This window comes from Hemitrygon akajei, chromosome 5 (genome assembly GCF_048418815.1).
Source record: "Hemitrygon akajei chromosome 5, sHemAka1.3, whole genome shotgun sequence".
Lineage (NCBI taxonomy): Eukaryota > Metazoa > Chordata > Chondrichthyes > Myliobatiformes > Dasyatidae > Hemitrygon > Hemitrygon akajei.
Window position 1 is genome coordinate 196,383,715 of NC_133128.1, and position 19,770 is coordinate 196,403,484.

Genomic DNA, 19,770 nt, shown 5'->3' on the forward strand with positions numbered 1-19,770 from the left:
CCGTCCCTTCTCTATCACCTGCCTATCCTCCCTCTCGCATTGTCTCCAAGCTTTCTCTATTTGTGAGCCAACGCCTCTTGCTCCATCTCTTCAGTTTGGTTCCCACCCCCCCAGCAATCCTAGTTCAAACTGTCCCCAATAGCCTTAGCAAACCTCCCCACCAGGATAATGGTCCTTCTGGGATTCAACTGCAACCTGTCTTTTTTTTTTTTTACAGGTCACGCCTGCCCCAAAAGAGGTCCCAATGATCCAGAAATCTGAATCTGTGCCCCCTTCTCTAATCCCTCAGCCATGCATTTATCCTCCACCTCACTCTATTCACTGTCATGTGGCACAGGCAGTAATCCAAGATTATTACCTTTGTGGTCCTGCTTCTCAATTTCCTTCCTAACCCTTACAAGGGGTGATTGATAAGTTCATGGCCTAAGTTAAAAGGAGTCAATTTTAGAAAACCTAGCACATTTATTTCTCAACATAGACTCCTCCTACATTTACACACTTAGTCCGGCGGTCGTGGAGCATACGGATCTTGATAAGTTCGTGGCCTAAGGTAGAAGGAGATGAGTTATACAGCTCTCGTTACATGCAAATGCAGTTCAACTCTTTGAGTGATTATGCAAAAAGTTTGAAGCTAATAATTCATCAGTTAATAACTCATCAGGGGTAATTGATAGGTTCATGGCCTAAGGTAAAGGAGATGAATTATTAACTTCAAACTTTCTGCATAATCACTCAAAAAGTGCTCTGTACTGCTGCTACAAAACAAAAATAATTCAGGAATGGATGGAGATCAGATAGGGGTATACAAAACATGAAGGGCATTTATAGGGTAAATGCAAGTAGGCCTTTTTCCTCAGGTTAAGTGAGACTACAACTGTAAATCAGAGAGGTGTAGAGTGTAAGTGAAAGATTTAAGGGGAATCTGATGGGAAACCTCTACATTCAGAGTGTGGTGTGAGTGTGGAACATGTTGCCAGTTGCAGTTGTACATGCAGGTTGAATTGTAACATTTAAGTACAATTAAGCTAATGTTTGGGTGTATATAGATGGCTCTAAGCAGAAGAGCTGGCTGGTACAGAATAGATGGGTTGATGGCTTTGCACTGTCATGCTCTGTGACTCTATGTTGCTGCGCCAGATATTGGATAACCCATACTGACAGTAGATTTGGAGGAGCCAAAGGGCTTGATTTTGTGCTCTGGTGTTCCATGACTCCATAAGAGGCACAGGAATGAAGGAGGAATCTAATAAGTGAGGACAGTAGACCATGGAATAAAGGGAAGGCGGTGGGGAACCAGCAAAAGGTGTTTGGCAGGTCATGAGGACAGGGAGGAGGGTGGAAAGGAAAGGGGTGAGAGGGCACCAGAATAAGAGAAAACAAAAGGTGGGGGACAGGAATAAAAGTGAGTTAAAAGATAGAGAGATAATGCTCACGCTCTCAGACTGCAGAGTACTAAGGCAGAATAGGAGGTGTTGCTCCTCTGCTCAGGCCTCAGAGGAGACACGTTGCGTGGGAACAGGTGCACAATGCAATGCCAATGCAGTTGTCAATGTAGCAGAAAAAGAATTGGGAAGCATTTCTGGTATAGGCTTGGAATTTAGACTGTTTCACATAGCCAATGACAAGGTGGGGACTGTGTGAGTGCACATGGCTACAACTTTGTTTGGAAAAAGTAGTACGAACGAAAGAGAAATTGTTGATCGTAAGTACTACTTCTGCCATTCAGAGGAGGGAAGTGGTAGAGGTGAATTGGTTAGCTTTGTTGTTGAGAAAGAAGCAGAAAACCTTGAGGTCTTCCTGATGGGCAATGCAGGTGTACTAAACTGGATGTCCATGGTGATCTGGGCCAGGGAACTGAAAGTTGTTGATGTGAAGGAAAGCTTGTGAAGCATCACAGATATAGGTAAGAAGGGACTGAACCAAGGGGGACAAAATGATGTCGGGATATATGGGCACAAGTTTATTGGGGCATCAGCAGGCTGAAATAATGAGCTTGCTGGGACAGTCAGATTTTTGGATCTTGGACAGGAGGTAGAAATGGGCAGAACAGGGTGGGGGAATTATGAAATTGGAGGCTGTAGATGGGATATCTCCAGAGGTGATTAGGTCAATAATGGTGCAGGAGACAATGAGCTGATGCTTCTCAGTGGGGTCCAGGTTAAAGGAGAAGCAAGGGTAATATTGAATACAAGACCATAATACATAGGTGCAGAGTTAGGCCTTTCAGACCTGCCCCACCATTCCATCATGGCTGATCCTGGTTCCCACTCAACCCTATACACCTGCCTTCTTGCCATAGAACACTACAGCACAGTACAGACCCTTATAACCTACTCCAAGATCAATCTAACCCTTCCCTCTTACATACTGTAGTGCTACATGCTTCTATCACCGTGCTTATCTAAGAATTTCTTAACTGTCCCCAATGCACCTGCCTCTACCCCTGCTAGGGTGTTCCTTGCACTCACCACTCTCTGTAAAAAATTTGCCTCTGATACCCCTCTTATCGCTTCCTCCAAGTTCCTTAAAATTATTCCCCTTCATATTAGCCATTTCAGCTCTGGGAAGAAGTCTGACTGTCCTCGCAATCTATGCCTCTTATCATCTTGATAAGATGAGGTATGTGAGAGCTCCCACCAGGCCTCTGCAAGGTAGAGATCAGTCCACCCGACCACAACAGCATTACCTTTGTCAGCAGGTTTGATGACAAGGTTAGAAATAGTGTAGAGAGTGAAGAGTGGAGGGCAGTGCATTCAAAGGGGTTGATGCTGGAATAGGAGGGAGGAGTCAGACAACTGATATCTAGCCAGCAGTTAGAGATGAAAAGATCTAGAGGGGGTTGTCCAACTGGAGGAGGGTTGAAAACACATTAAGGGGTCAATAGACAATAGGTGCAGAAGTAGACCATTCGGCCCTTCGAGCCTGCACTGCCATTTTGAGATCATGGCTGATCATCTACCATCAATACCCGGTTCCTGCCTTGTCCCCATATCCCTTGATTCCCCTATCCATAAGATACCTACCTAGCTCCTTTTTGAAAGCATCCAGAGAATTGGCCTCCACTGCCTTCCGAGGCAGTGCATTCCAGACCCCCACAACTCTCTGGGAGAAGAACTCTCTGGGGTCATGGGGGGGAGGGAGAAGGAGGAAATCCTTGCCAAAGAAGTAAGCCCAGAGGCAGAGACCATCGGCATCACGGATTTCAGTGAGCTGTGGAAGCAGGGCCATAAAGGTAAGGCCCTTGCTGATGGCCGAACATCTGCTTCAAAAAGGAGATGGGATGGTAAAGAGATAGCAAGGATTGGAGTTAGTGTCCAGGGAAGGTAGAGGGTTGAAAGGTTCAGAGGGAGCGGAGGGTTGGAATGTTCAGGTAAAGTGGCATAGGAGGAAGAACTTAGTCTCTGCTTTCCTCCTGACTCTTACTGTTGAAGACCTATGCGATGGCAGGACCTTGAAAAGCACAAAAGCTCTGCCATTGAAAGTCGAATAAATTCCACCCAGGAAAAAGCTTCAAAAACAAAGCTTACAGTTATCTGGATCATGTCCCAAGCCTTAACCAGCTTTCAAACCTGTCAAACACGATTTCTATAACCAACATCTAACCTGGCAAAGGTCCAGTGGGAGGATATCCAGTGTTAGGAAGTTGCAGAAAGTTGAGATACAACAGAGCTATCAGCAGGTTTTAGGTCATTTGCTTTTACCTGGAATTGTACTAAAAAGTTAATTGTGAGGCATATTTTTCAGCATCAGTTATTATTGTAAGAATATTACTTACATGCAGAGAGTGACATAATTGTGATAACACCAGGGTTCGATCAAGCCGCTCAAAAACCTGATCATATACTTCAGGTCATAACTCACCATTGCACTATTGAAATTATTTTCCGACAGGAGTGTTTCATTTCACATTTCAATATTACTCTGAAGCATTGCTCAGAAAATTAAGCTTTGGATGTTACTGTCAAAGCAAGCCTGTTTTTACAGAACTATTTAACCCAACACAGCTAAGCCAACTTTAATGCTGTTTGTTCAACTTATGTTTATGCCTCATCACTCAACCATGTTAATCCTGTCCTTCACAATTTCCTGATGACCTCACAACTAATGACAAGCTCTGTTCCCAACCCTTGCCAAAGGACTCCTGGCCAACATTCCTTCAACTTTGCACATCCTCCTCCAGTCCAAAACAATGAAGAAACCCTGTCCTCTCCCCTCCATAACTCCTGCACCGAGGCAAAACACAGGTAAATAAAAAGAGGGGGAAGGAATAAAAAGGGAGGGATTCTTCTGGGATCTGGCATGGAGTTAATGGGCCAAATAATCCCTTACTGTGATATTATAATAATAAGTCTTTGGTTTCCACATATACTTGCTTGCCCCGTCACCCAATTTGTGGTAGATCTGACATCAGTCTCACTGGCCACCTTAGCACTCACAACACTGGAAAGGAAGTAAATCATTCCTGATCCCAAGGCCCTGCCCAAGAAGAAACCACTGAATTCTGCTGGAGCAGCTCAGTGAACAAACAGTCTTTGGTTCATCATGCAACACTTTCCTTATTAGCATCATAGAAATGTTAACCCTCTAAAAGAGACATGAAACCTTCAAAATAAGTCCTTCAACAATAAATTATGAGCAATAGCAAATACAATGATATGGTGTTTATTCTGTCAATAATTCTGAGTGAGTATTTTACATCAGGTTTCACTGTGGAAGACACTGGCAGGGTGCCAGATGTTGAAGGGTGTGGGGGAAGAGAAGTGAGTGTTGTTACTATTAGAAGGAGAAGGTGCTCAAAAAGCTGGAAGACCAAAGTGTGTATAAGTCACCCGGACCAGATGAACTGCACCTTAGGGTTCTGAAAGAGGCAGCGGTAGAGATTGTGCAGGCCTTAGTAATGATCTTACAAAAATCAATGGACTCTGGCATGGTGCCAGAGGACTGGAAAATTGCAAATGTCACTCTGTTCTTTGAGAAAGGAGGAAGGCAACAGAAAGGAAATTATAGGGCAGTTAGCCTGACCTCAGTGGTTGGGAAGATGTTGGAGTCAATTGTTAAGGATGAGAGGTTGTGGAATACTTGGTAACACAGGACAAGATATAATGAGGTCAGCATGGTTTCCTTCAGGGAAAATCCTGCCTGAAGAATCTGTTGGAATTCTTTGAGGAGATTACAAGTAGGATAGATAAAGAGGATGCAGAGTATGTTGTATATTTGGACTTTCAGAAGGCCTTTTTCAAGGTGCCACACATGAGGTTGCTTACCAAGTTAAGAGCCCGTGGTATTATAGAAAAGTTACTGACATGGTTAGAGCATTGGCTGATTGGTAGGAGGCAGTGAGTGGGAATAAAAGGGGCCTTCTCTGATTGGCTGCCAGTGACTAGTGGTGTTCCGCAGGGGTCGGTGTTGGGACCACTTAGATTTATGCATTTATGCTATAGATAAATGATTTAGATGATGCAATAGATGGCTTTGTTGCCAAGTTTGCAGATGATATGAAGGTTGGTGGAGGGGCAGGTAGTGTTGAGGAAATAGGCAGGATGCAGAAGGACTTAGACAGATTAGCAGAATGGGCAAGAAAGTGGCAAATTAAATCTAATGTTGGAAAATACACAGTCATGCACTTTGGTGATAGAAACAAATGTGTAGACTATTTTCTAAATGGGAAGAAAATCCAAAAATCTGAGATGCAAAGGAAGTTGAGAGTCTTTGTGCAGAACACCCTGAAGGTTAATTTGCAGGCAGAGTCTGTGCTGAGGAAGGCAAATGCAATGTTAGCATTCATTTCAAGAGGTCTAGAATACAAGAGCAAGAATGTGATGCTGAGGCTTTATAAAGCTACTGGAGAGGCCTCACCTTGAGTACTGTGAACAGTTTTGGGCTCCTCATCTAAGGAAAGATGTACTGGCATTGGAGAGGGTCCAGAGGAGGTTCACAAGGATGATTCCAGTAATGAAAGGGTTATCATACAAGGAAATTTTGATGGTTCTGGGTCTGTACTTGCTGGAATTTAGGAGGAGGAGGGGAATTTCATTGAAATCTTTCAAATGTTGAAAGGCCTGGATAGAGTGGATGTGGAAAGGATGTTTCCCATGATGGGGGAGTCTAGGACAAGAGAGCACAGCCTCAGGATAGAGGGGTGTCCAGGTAAAACACAGATGCTGAGAAATTTCCTCAGCCAGAGGGTGGTGAATTTGTGGAATTTATTAACACAGGCAGCAGTGAAATCTGGGTGCTGGGTGGATTTAAGGATCCCTTAATAGGTTGTTGATTGAACACAGCATCAAACATTACAGGGATTAGGCTGGGGAGTGGGGCTGAGGAGGGAAAAAAAGATCAGCCATGATTGAATGGTGGAACAGACCCAATGGGCCAAATGGCCTAATGCTGCTCCTATGTCTTATTAACTAACAGCCATCAAGACATTGGCAATTTAGTGGCGTGTACAGCTGATTTAGGTACCACTCCATTTCATGAACTCAATGTAAACTATTAAAAGCTGCATTGTAGATTGATTTTAAAATAACAAAGCTAGACTCACATGTTCTCTCGATAGGCAGAATGCACAGCTGCTGCATTGCTGTAACGCCACAGTACGATTGCAGAAGATAACACATCCAATGCAGCATCAAACTAGAACAGACAGACACGTTCTTCAGAAAACAGATTATCACATAGATGTGTGTTTATATTATTTAAGCATCAAAGGGAAGAACATTGATTTCACTGGAATCGTAGATAAATTAAATTGCACAAGTGTTATTCCAGATGGTAATTTATCATTTTGTGGTGTGTGCTCTGGTGATGATTGATGTTTGATAAAATTACAAAGGTCCAAAATTCCAAATATAATGAGAAATATTTTATATGACATATCATTAGTGTTCCTGTTGCAAAATGAAGTTACCAGCAAAATATTATTTCCTGAAAATCAAAATCATAGTTTTTGTACCTTAGGGTCAGTGAAATTGAATTTTCACCCAAACATCCCAAAGACCCACTCATACACATCACATTTCCTGCTAAAATCTTTTTAAAGTAACAACTTAATTCAAAAGCTGTGTTGGTAAGATCTGTGCTAGATTGCACGTTAGAAATTTAAGTTAAGATTGATTACACCAGGAAATGCCTTATCAGATTACAGCAATCTGAAGTCCGAAATTCACCTCCCTATTGCTCAGCTGACATACTTTTCCTTTACAGGGATCTGACGATTTGTCTTAGTTTCATTAATATTCATTGGAGATCTGATAGATGTTTACAAGATTATGACAGGCATAAATAGAATAGACAGGGAGTATCTGTTTCCCAGGGTTGAAATGTCTAAGAACAGAGGCTATGCATTGAAGATAAGAGGGAATAGGTTCAAAGGGGATGTGAGGGGCAAGTATTGTTACTCAGAATGGTGTAAGGCTGGAATGCACTGCCTGGTATGATGGCAGAGGCAAGTACATTAGAGGCTTTTAAGACTCCCTGTTTCTGCTTGTTCCTACCCCACTTATATCTGCACACCTCAGCTTGGTTTTATCCCTCTGGTTCATAGAACATAGAATAGTACAGCACATTACAGGCCCTTTGGCCCACAATGGTGTGCTGACCCTCAAACCCTGCCTCACATATAACCCACTACCTTAAATTCCTCCATATACCTGTCTAGTAGACTCTTAAACTTCACTAATGTGTCTGCCTCCACCACTGATTCAGGCAGTGCATTCCACGCACCAACCACTCTCTGGGTGAAAAACCTTCCTCTAATATCCCTTTTGAACTTCCCTCCCCTTAACTTAAAGCCATGTCCTCTTGTACTGAGCAGTGGTGCCCTGGGGAAGAGGCACTGGCTGTCCACTCTGTCTATTCCTCTTAATATCTTGTACACCTCTATCATGTCTCCTCTCATCCTCCTCCTCTCCAAAGGGTAAAGCCCTAGCTCCCTTAATCTCTGATCATATTCCATACTCTCTAAACCAGGCAGCATCCTGGTAAATCTCCTCTGTACCCTTTCCAATGCTTCCATATCCTTCCTATAGTGAGGCGACCAGAACTGGACACAGTACTCCAAGTGTGGCCTAACTAGAGTTTTATAGAGCTGCATCGTTACATCGCGTCTCTTAAACTCTATCCCTCGACTTATGAAAGCTAACACACCATAAGCTTTCTTAACTACCCTATCTACCTGTGAGGCAACTTTCAGGGATCTGTGGACATGTACCCCCAGATCCCTCTGCTCCTCCACACTACCAAGTATCCTACCATTTACTTTGTACTCTGCCTTGGAGTTTGTCCTTCCAAAGTGTACCACCTCACACTTCTCCGGGTTGAACTCCATCTGCCACTGCTCAGCCCACTTCTGCATCCTATCAATGTCTCTCTGCAATCTTTGACAATCCTCTACACTATCTACAACACCAGCAACCTTTGTGTCGTCTGCAAACTTGCCAACCCACCCTTCTACCCCCACATCCAGGTCATTAATAAAAATCACAAGTAGAGGTCCCAGAACAGATCCTTGTGGGACACCACTAGTCACAACCCTCCAATCCGAATGTACTCCCTCTACCACGACCCTCTGCCTTCTGCAGGCAAGCCAATTCTGAATCCACCTGGTCAAACTTCCCTGGATCCCATGCCTTCTGACTTTCTGAATAAGCCTACCATGTGGAACCTTGTCAAATGCCTTACTAAAATCCATGTAGATCACATCCACTGCACTACCCTCATCTATATGCCTGGTCACCTCCTCAAAGAACTCTATCAGGCTTGTTAGGCACGATCTGCCCCTCACAAAGCCATGCTGACTGTCCCTGATCAGACCATGATTCTCTAAATGCCCATAGATCCTATCTCTAAAAATCTTTTCCAACAGCTTTCCCACCACAGACGTAAGGCTCACTGGTCTGTAATTACCCAGACTATCCCTACTAACTTTTTTGAACAAGGGGACAACATTCGCCTCCCTCCAATCCTCCAGTACCATTCATGAGGACAACGAGGACATAAAGATTCTAGCCAGAGGCTCAGCAATCTCTTCCCTCGTCTCGTGGAGCAGGCCCCGGGGACTTATCCGTCCTAATGTAATTTAACAACTCCAACACCTCCTCTCCCTTATTATCAACATGCTCCAGAACATCAACCCCACTCATATTGTCCTCACCATCAAGTTCCCTCTCAGTGGTGAATACCGAAGAGAAGTATTCATTGAGGACCTCGCTCACTTCCACAGCCTCCAGGCACATCTTCCCACTTTTATCTCTAATCGGTCTTACCTTCACTCCTGTCATCCCTTTGTTCTTCACATAATTGAAGAATGCCTTGGGGTTTTCCTTCACCCTTCTCGCCAAGGCCTTCTCATGACCCCTTCTTGCTCTTCTCAGCCCCTTCTTAAGCTCCTTTCTTGCTACTCTATATTCCTCAATAGACCCATCTGATCCTTGCTTCCTAAACCTCACGTATGCTGCCTTCTTCCACCTGACTAGATTTTTCACTTCACTTGTCACCCATGGTTCCTTCATCCTACCATTCTTTATCTTCCTCACCGGGACAAATTTATCCCTAACATCCTGCAAGAGATCCTTAAACATCGACCACATGTCCATAGTACATTTCCCTGCAAAAACATCATCCCAATTCACACCCGCAAGTTCTAGCCTTATAGCCTCATAATTTGCCGTTCTCCAATTAAAAATGTTCTTGTCCTCTCTGATTCTATCCTTTTCCATGATAATGCTAAAGGCCAGGGAGCGGTGATCACTGTCCCCCAGATGCTCATCCACTGACAGATTTGTGACCTGACCCAGTTTGTTACCTAATACTAGATCCAGTATGGCATTCCCCCTTGTCGGCCTGTCAGCATACTGTGACAGGAATCCATCCTGGACACACTTAACAAACTCTGCCCCATCTAAACCCTTGGTACTAAACAAGTGCCAATCAATATTGGGGAAGTTAAAGTCACCCATGATAACAACCCTGTTATTTTTGCACCTTTCCAAAACGACTCCTCCCAATCTACTCCTCGGTATCTCTGCTGCTACCAGGGGGCCTATAGAATACCCGCAGTAGAGTAACTGCTCCCTTCCTGTTCCTGACTTCTACCCATACTGACTCAAAAGAGGATCCTGCTACATTATCCACCCTTTCTGCAGCTATAATAATATCCCTGACTAGTAATGCCACCCCTCCTCCCCTTTTTTCCCCCTCTCTATCCCTTTTTAAAGCACTGAAATCCAGGAATATTGAGAATCCATTCCTGCCCTGGTGCCAGCCAAGTCTCTGTAATGGCCACTACATCATAATTCCATGTATGTATCCAAGCTCTCAGTTCATCACCTTTGTTCCTGATGCTTCTTGCATTGAAGTACACACACTTTAGCCCTTCTACCTTACTACCTTTACACCCTTTATTCTGCTTCTTTTTCATCAAAGCCTCTCTATATGTTACATGTTCAGTCCCTTCCTACCTACATCTATGACACTTCACACGCTCTTGAGCTTTTCAATGATTTCAAGGTCCCTGGTCCCAAACATCTTATTTTCACCGTGAATGTCCAGACCCAATACCCCTCTGTCCCCCACCAAAGAGGCATCAAAGCTCTCCATTTCTTTCTGGACACCAGATCCAGCCATTTCCCCTCCACCACCACTCTCCTCCATCCAGCTGAACTTATCCTCACTCTCAATAATTTCTCCTTTGGTTCCTCCCACTTCTTTCAAACAAAAGATGTAGCCATGGGCACTCACAAGGGTCCCAGCTATGCCTGCCTGTTTGTCAGCTACGTGGAACAGTCAATGTTCCAAATCTTTTCCAAATCCCCAACTTTTCGTATGCTACATTGATGACTGCATTAGTGTTGCTTCCAGCACCCATGCAGGGTTTATCAATTTCATCAACTTTGTCTCAAACTTACACCTAAGTCCTCAAATTTACCTGGTCCATTTCCAACAACCCCTCCCCTTTCTCAGTCTTTATCTCCAGAGACAGCTAATCTTCTGATGTCTACTATAAACTCATGGACTCTTACAACTTCCTGTACTATACCTCTGCCCACTTTGTTACTTGTAAAAACGCCATCCCCTTCTCTCAATTCCTCCATTTCTGCAGCATCTACTCTCAGGATGAGGCTTTTCATTCTAGAACGAAGATGTCCTCCTTTTACAAGGAAAGAGACTTTCTTTCCTCCACCAGTAATGTTGCCTTCACCGGCATCTTTTCCATTTCGTACATGTCTGTCCTCACCCCAGTCTCCTGCTAGCCTACCAGGGATAGGGTTCTTCTTGTCCTCATCTACCACCCCACCAGCCTCTGCGTCCAGCACGTAATTCTTTGGAATTTTTGCCATCTCCAACTACCAAGTTATTTATTCCACTACCAAGTACACCCTTCTCTCCCCCGCCCCGCGCCACCCCCCCCCTCTAAATTTCTGGTTTCCGCAAGGATCGCTCCCTACGTGACTCCATTGTCCATTCGTCTCTCCTCACTGATCTCCCTCCGGGCACTTATCCTTGCAAGTGGAACAAGTGCAACACCTGCCCCTATACCTCCTCCCTCACTACCATTCAGAGCCCCAAACAGTCCTTCCAAGTGAGGCGACACTTCACCTGTGAGTCTGTTGGTGTCATATACTGTATCTGATGCTCCCAGTGTGGCCACCTGTATATTGGTGTGAGACCCACTGTAGACTGGGAGACTACTTCGCCGGGCACCTATGCTCCATCCACCAGAAAAAGCGGGATCTCCCAGTGGCCACCGATTTCAATTCCGACATGCTAGTCCATGGCCTCCTCTACTGTTGCAAAGAGGCCACGCTCAGGTTGGAAGAGCTTAGCCTTATATATCACCTGGGTAGCCTCCAACCTGATGGCATGAAGAGTGATTTTTTAACCTTCTGGTGATGCCCCCCACCTCCTTCACTATTCCCCATTCCCTTTTCCCTCTCTCACCTTATCTCTTTACCTGCCCATCACCTCCCTCTGGTGCTCCTCCCCCTTTTCTTTCTTCCATGGCCTTCTGTCCTCTCCTGTCAGACTCCCCCCTCTCTAGCCCTGTATTTCTTTCACCAATCAACTTTCAAACTCTTTTCTTCATCCCACCCCCTCTCCAGTTTCACCGCCATTCCACCATGGCTGATCCTGGATTCCACTCAACCCCATACACCAGCCATCTCGACATATTCTTTGATGCCCTGACCAAACAAGAAACCATCAACTTCCACCTTAAATATACCCTAGACTTGGCCTTAACTGAAGTTTGTGAAAGAGCATTTCACAGATTCATCTCTCTGTCTAAACAAGTTCCTCCTTACCTCTGGTCTAAAAGGTCACCCCTCAATTTTGAGGCTGTGCCCTCTAATTCTGGATACCCTCACCATAGGAAACATCCTCTGTACATCCACCTTATTTAGTTCTTTCAGCAGTCATTGGCAGAGTCAACAGTGGAGGCTCTCAGAGAAATCTAAATTGTTCTGCACATCTTGGTGTGGGTGATTTAACAATTTTTGTTAAGTTTGTATCTGCAAATGTGGAACAAGAAAGAAGTAACAATAATAAATACATAAATAATATTCTAAATCTAAAGTAGTATCACTATACTCAACTTTAGAAATTTTGAATTTGCTCAAATATATTTCTATCTGTTGTGATTAACTTTGAGCTTGAATCAAGAATTGTTAAATGTTATAAAAAATAAATCCAAAAAGAAACAAACAGGTATACAAATTCGGCCTTGGTCATCCGAGTGAAACACACAATGTAGAGTCATCGAAAAGTACAGCACAGAATCAGGCCCTTCAGTTATCTAGTCCATGCCAAGCCACTTCAGCTGCCTAATCCCATCAACCTGCCTTTCAGTGATGTACTGTGCTTCTGAATTAAATGCCACTGAAGTTAATGTAACCAGCATCCAGAGGCAAACCATAATACATCGTATTTTGCCAATCCTGAATAATCTGGTGAAGTCAATTATCATTTCTCTATGTACACAATATTACTTATTACGCTAATGCCCTTCCCTTAGACAACATTGGTGGCGTGGAGAGGGGAAACTTGCAGCTTGAGCAACTGCTGGTCTCCCATAAAAACCTTGCCCAGGTTTGTGCCCTAGAAACTTTCCAAGGCTCAAATCCATGGTGTATCGAGACTAACAGAGGCCTACACACACACACACTACTTACTGCAAATCCGAAGGATGATGCACTGTGCCTCATGACAGAAACAGCTGCAAGAGAAGAGAGTGGAGATGATTAGTAGATTGTAGCCCAATTAAATGGAAAATTAATGTCAATAATTGATAGAATCTATCAATTCGGGTGAAATCTCTGCCTTACTTGCTTATGAGTAAGTGTTCTTTCTTTTCCACAAATTCGATAGGCTGAATGATGCATTCAGACTAAAATATCTTTTGTTACTATACCCAGTCCTTAATGTTAAGGTGCATACATATATAGCTATCCATTATATTCCTCGGGACAGTACTACATACTGTAATACTACTAAGTGCATCTAATCCAGGCAACCAATGACAAATTCTGCTCTCATGCCGATGTTTCATATGGACATTATAATAAAATTCATGTACAGTGGATTCTGATTAATTGGACAAATCAGGACCAGTACATTTTGGCCCAGAAATTAAACAATTGCCCCAATTAGTCTGTTTCATGGAAATATTTTAAAAGGTATATAACAAGCTACCATTTAACTGAGTAATAAATTATGTATTTCAATGAAATACAGATCAAATTAGAACATTATCAAAATTACTATAGTATTGAGAAACAGAGTACTCACAAACAGAGAAAGCTTGTAGGCAGTGTGAGAGGAAGGATAGGCAGGTGATAGAGAAGGGATGCACTTAGACCGATGGTTTGAAATGTTTCTATTTTAATGCAAGAAGCATCATGAACAAAGCAGATGAGCTTCGGGCATGGATCAGTACTTGGAGCTATGATGTTGTGGCCATTACAGAGACTTGGATGGCTCAGGGGCAGGAATGATTACTGAGAGTGCCAGGCTTTAGATGTTTCAGAAAGGTCAGGGAGGGAGACAAAAGAGGTGGGGGCGTGGCACTGTTGATCAGCGGTAGTGTCACGGCTGCAGAAAAGGAGGAAGACATGAGAGGGATTGTCTATTAAGTCTCTGTGGGTGGAAGTTAGGAACAGGAAGGGGTCAACAACTCTACTGGGTGTTTTTTATAGATGACCCAATAGTGACAGGGACATTGAGGAGCAGACAAGGAAACAGATTCCAGAGCTCTAGTGTTCTTGTGTTCAAACTGGATAAGTCACCGGGACTGAATGACATGCACCCCAGGCTATTGTGGGAGGTGAGGGAGGAGATTGCTGATCCTCGGGTGATGATCTTTGCATCATCAATGGGGACAGGAGAGGTTCCGGAAGATTGGAGGGATGTAAGTGTTGTTCTCTTATTCAAGGAAGAGAGTAGAGATAGCACAGGAAACTATAGACCAGTGAGTCTTACTTCAGTGGTTGGGAAGTTGATGGAGAAGATCCTGAGAGCAGGATTTATTAACATTTGGAGAGGTATAATATGATTAGGAATGGTCAGCATAGCTTTGTCAAAGGCAGGTTGTGCTTTACAAGCCTGACTAAATTTTTTTGAGGATGCAACTAAGCATTTTGATGAAGGTAAAGCAGTAGATGTAGTGTATATGGATTTCAGCAAGGCATTTGATAAGGTACCCCATGCCAGGGTTATTGAGAAAGTAAGGAGGCATGGGATCCAAGGGGACCTTGCTTTGTGGATTAAGAATTGGTTTGCCCATAGAAGACAAAGAGTGGTTGTAGATGGGTCATATCCTGCATGGAGGTCCATCACCAGTGGTGTGCCTCAGGGATCTGTTCTGGGAACCCTTCTCTTCGTGACTTTTATAAATGACCTGGATGAGAAAGTGGAGGCATGGGTTAGTAAATGTACTGATGGCACAAAGGTTGGGGTGTTGTGGATAGTGTTGGGGGTTGTCAGAGGTTACAGTGGGACATTGATCAGATGCAAAACTAGGCTGAGAAGTGGCAGATAGAGTTCAGCCCAGAGAAGTGTGAGGTGGTTCATTTTGGTAAGTCAAATATGATGGCAGAATATAGTATTAATGGTAAAACTCTTGGCATTGTGGAGGTTAAAAGAGATCTTGGGGTCCAAGTCCACAGGACACTCAAAGCTGCTGTGCAGGTTGACTGTATGGTTAAGAAGGCATATGGTGTATTGGCCTTCATCAACCATGGTACTGAGTTTAAGAGCAGAGAGGCTATGTTACAGCTTTATAACATCGTGTTCAGACCCCACGTGGAGTACTGTGCTCAGTTCTGGTCACCTCACTACAGGAAGGATGTGGAAACTATAGAAAGGGTGCAGAGGAGATTTACAAGGATGTTGCTTGTATTGGGGAGCATGCCCTTTGAGAATAGGTTGAGTGAACTTGGTCTTTTCTCCTTGGAGCGACAGAGGAGGAGAGGTGATCTGATAAAGGTGTATAAGATGATGAGAGGCATTGATCATGTGGATAGTCAGAGGCTTTTTCCCCAAGGCTGAAATGGCTAACACGAGAGGGCACAGTTTTAAGGTGCTTGGAAGTAGGTACAGAGGAGATGTCAAGGGTAAGTTTTTTTTACAGAGTGGTGAGTGGTGAGTACGTGGAATGGTGATGGAGGCAGATACAATAGGGTCTTTTAAGAGACTCCTGGATAGGTACATAGAACTTAGAAAAGTAGAGAGCTATGGGTAACCCTAGGTAATTTCTAAAGTAAGGACATGTTTGGCACAACATTGTGGGCCGAAGGGCCTGTTTGTGCTAGAGGTATTCTATGTTTCTATAAAACTGTATTATTGCCCAATGGTTATAGACAGAGGAATTCATCCAGTGTACACTGCCGTGTTCTTTTTATTGACTATACATGAACAAAATCAGCACAGACACCTGGTGTAGATAATGGACTGCCTTCATACAATGCTCACAGTGATTGCATCCTACAATTATAACATTGAAGATGATTGTCAATAGCTTCAAATTCTTCATACTTTCTAAATTGTTGAAGTAATGAAATTCTTTCATTTTCACTCCCAGCATCTCCAAGCCTGAATGTTTGAAACCGGAGTAAGCAAAATAGTTCTGAATTGTCTTACTGCTTTTTTGGCCAACTATTAGCGACAAAAAGTACTGCTTTTTGAACACAAACACACACAACTGATGCTGTTTGAAAACAGTTCACTGTGTAGTATCTAACAGTCACACAAGTGCAGGAATGACACTGGGCAGAAACTGTTTGGCAACAGTCTTCTGTCCTAATTAACCAGCATAGTGTTCCAAAATAAAGGGAATCTTGGCAAGAGTTGTCCTAAATAAGCAACTGTCCCAATTAACCAAAAGCCCAATAAACCGGAATCCGCTGTACTTGAATAATGAATAATGTGATCAAAATAACAATTGATTGCCCAAAGGGAAGATAAAAATTTTGATAATCAGGTGACATTAACCAAAATATTTTAAATTTGAATCTGATATATTTCAAAGCCATTGTAGATATGTTTTTGAACAAAGAATTTGATAAAATATGTTTTAAAAAACCTATGAGGATATATTTCGACCCTGACTCTAGACAAATGATGCTATTAAGTTTTCATAAATACTGTAATATCATAAATTTAGAACATTATTCACTTATTGTTCTTCAACAATAACTGCTTAGTATGAATGATGAGCTGTGTTAGCAATCCCCCTACTCCCTCAGAGTGTTACTTTATACATTTTCAGCTAATTATGTAACAAACACAAATTCTAAACAGAACCCCTCACCGTATGTTTAAGTTTTGTTGCATGTTACAAATTTTCTGGCGAAATTGGCTGGATAGGGTCTTGAAAAAGACAGTTAATGTGCTTGCCTTCAGAAGCTGAGAAGAGTTAGGAAGATGGCATCTGTACCGAACTGTGGTTTGAAAGCTGTTTGAATTTGTGAATAGTTCTGCTCACCACAATGAATCTCAACAAAACTGTGGTTAGACTCCAGATCTGATCACCGCAGTACACTTGTACAGAACCGTGGATAGAGTGCTGTTTGAATTTGGCAACAATTCCAATCACCACAGTACATCTGTATGGATCCACTTAGAGACTGTAGTTGGAGTGTTGTGAACAGTTCCAATTACATCCTATCTCCACAGAACCACGGTGAGACTGTAGCTGGAGTGTTGTGAACAGTTCCAATCACATCCTATCTCTACAGAACCACGGTGAGACTGTAGCTGGAGTGTTGTGAACAGTTCCAATCACATCTTATCTGTACGTATCTGTGGCTAGACTGTAGTTGGAGTGTTATGAACAGTTCCAATCAGATTGTATCTGTACAGAACAGTGGTAAGACTTAAGGAGAAAGGAAAAGGATGTTTCAGCGGTTGGCTTTTCCCACACAGAGAGTGGTGCCCATCTGGAACAAGATGCCAGATTAGGAAGTAAAGCAGATGCAATTATAATGTTCAAAAATAATTTGGGCAGGAAAAGCAACAAAGGGTTACAAACCAACACATGCAAAATGCTGGAGCAACTCAGCATGCCAGGCAGCATCTATGGAAAAAAAGTACAGTCGATGTTTCAGGCTGAGACCCTTTTCAGAAAAAAATGAGGAGTAGACTTAAAAGTTGGGGGGAGGGGAGAGGGAACTACAAGGTGATAGGTGAAAATGGGAGGCAGGGAGGGATGACATAAGGAGCTGGGAAGATGATTGGTAAAAGAGATACAGGACTGAAGAAGGGAGAATCTGATTGAAGAGGACAGAAGGCCATGGAAGAAGGAAAAGGGGGAGGAGCACCAGAGAGTGCAGGCAAGCAGATGAAGTGAGAGAGGAAAAGGGGTATGGGGAATGGTGAAGGAGGGTGGGGGTGGGCAGTACCAGAAGTTTGAGAAATCAATGTTCATGCCACCAGGTTGGAGACTACCCAGATGGAGCAAAGGTGTTGTTCCTCCAACCTGAGTGTGGCCTCATCACAACAGTAGAGGAGGCATAGGTTGACATATCTGAATAGAAATGGAAGTGGAGTTAAAATGGATGGCCACTGGGATATCTCACTTCTTCTGGCTGAAGGAGCATAGGTGCTCTGTGAAGTGGTCTCCCAATCTATGTTGGGTCTCACTGATATACAAGAGGCCACAATGGGAGCACTGGACACAATATATGACCCGAACAGATCACAGGTGAAATGCTGCCCCACCTGGAAGGACTGGTTGGGGCCCTGAATGTTAGTGAGGGAGGATGTGTAGGGGCAGGTGTAGCACTTGTTCCGCTTACAAGGATAAGTGCCATAAGTGAGATCAGTGGGGAGAGACAAATGGACAATGGAATTGCATAAAGAGCAATTCTTGCAGAAAGCAGAAGTTGGTAGGGGGAGGGAAAGATATTGTTGGTGGTTGGATCCTGTTGGAGATGGTGGAAATTCCGGAGAATTATCTGCTGGACGTGGAGGCTGGAGTGGTGGTATTGAGGACAAGCGGAACCCTACCTCTGGTAGGATGGTGGGAGGATGGGGTAAGAGCAGATAAGCACAAAATGGGAGAGATACAGTTGAGGGCAGCATTACTGGTGGAGGAAGGGAGACCCCTTTCTTTGAAAAAGGAGGACATCTACTTCATTCTGGAATGAAAAGCCTCATCCTGAGTAGATGCAGCAGAAATGGAGGAATTGAGAGAAGGGGATGGTGTTTTTACAAGTAAAAGGGTGAGATAAGGTGTAGTCCAGGTAGCTGTGAGAGACTATGGGTTTGGAATAGACATCAGTAGATAAGCTGTCACCAGTGATAGAGACAGAGAGATTAAGAAAGGGGAGGGAGGTGTTGGAAGTAGACCAGGTAAATTTGAGGGAAGGGTGGAAGTTGGAGACAAAATTGATGAAGTCAATGAGTTCAGCACAGTTGCAGAAAGCAGCACCAATGCAGTTGTCAATGTAGTGTAGGAAAAGTGTGGGACAGACACCAGTGTAGGCTTGGAGCATAGACAGTGTCATGTAGCCAACAAAAAGGTATGCATAGCTGGGACCCATGGCTATACCTATTGTTTGAAGAAAGTGGGAGGAGCCAAAGGAGAAATTATTAAGAGTGAGGACAAGTTCTGCGAGACGGAGGAGAGTGGTGGTGGAGGGGAACTGGTTGGATCTGGTAAAGCCAGACCAATCTCTCCATTGCCACCTGTGCCATACACCAGTGAGGGTAAGAATAGAATGATTTGGCGGGTGAATGTGTGGCTGATGAAATGGTGCAGGAGACAGGGGTTCAGATTATGGATCATTGGAATCTCTTCTGGGGAAGGTATGACCTGTGCAAAAGTGACGGGTTACAACTGAATCAAAGAGAATCAAATATCCTTGTGGGCAGGTTGGCTAGATTTCTTCAGGCAGGTTTAAACTAATTTGGTAGTGGGATGGGAACCAGAGAAATACTGCTGAAGATGAGGTAGCTGGTTTACAAACAGAGGAAATGGGCAGTGAGACACCTAGCAAGGAGACGTTGCATATAGGGCAAAATTGCAGTCAACAGGATGAACTGCAACGTAAAAGGCTGGACAAAATCAAAAAGGCTGAATACAGGACTGAACGTGTTATATTTGAATGTGTGTAATATATACAGAATAAGATAGATGAACTTCTGGCATAGTTATAGATTGGCATGTATGATGTTGTAGACATCACTGAATCATGGATGAAAGAAGAGTTTAGCTGGGAGATTATTGTCCAAGTATATATATTGTATCGAAAGGACGGCAGGAGGCAGAAAGGATGT

The 19,770-nt window shown here is 43.5% G+C and overlaps 1 protein-coding gene across 1 annotated transcript in view; it reads right to left on the bottom strand.

The window, feature by feature from the left end:
- The window catches only part of tmem163a (transmembrane protein 163a), a 235,086-nt gene that overhangs the window by 92,989 nt on the left and 122,327 nt on the right, over positions 1-19,770 (bottom strand). Inside the window, exons 4-5 of the mRNA XM_073047605.1 lie at positions 13,167-13,210; positions 6,542-6,633 (exon numbers count right to left, since the gene is read on the bottom strand). Of these exons, the coding sequence (XP_072903706.1) occupies positions 6,542-6,633; positions 13,167-13,210 (136 nt within the window). The remainder of the gene's footprint in view (positions 1-6,541; positions 6,634-13,166; positions 13,211-19,770) is intronic.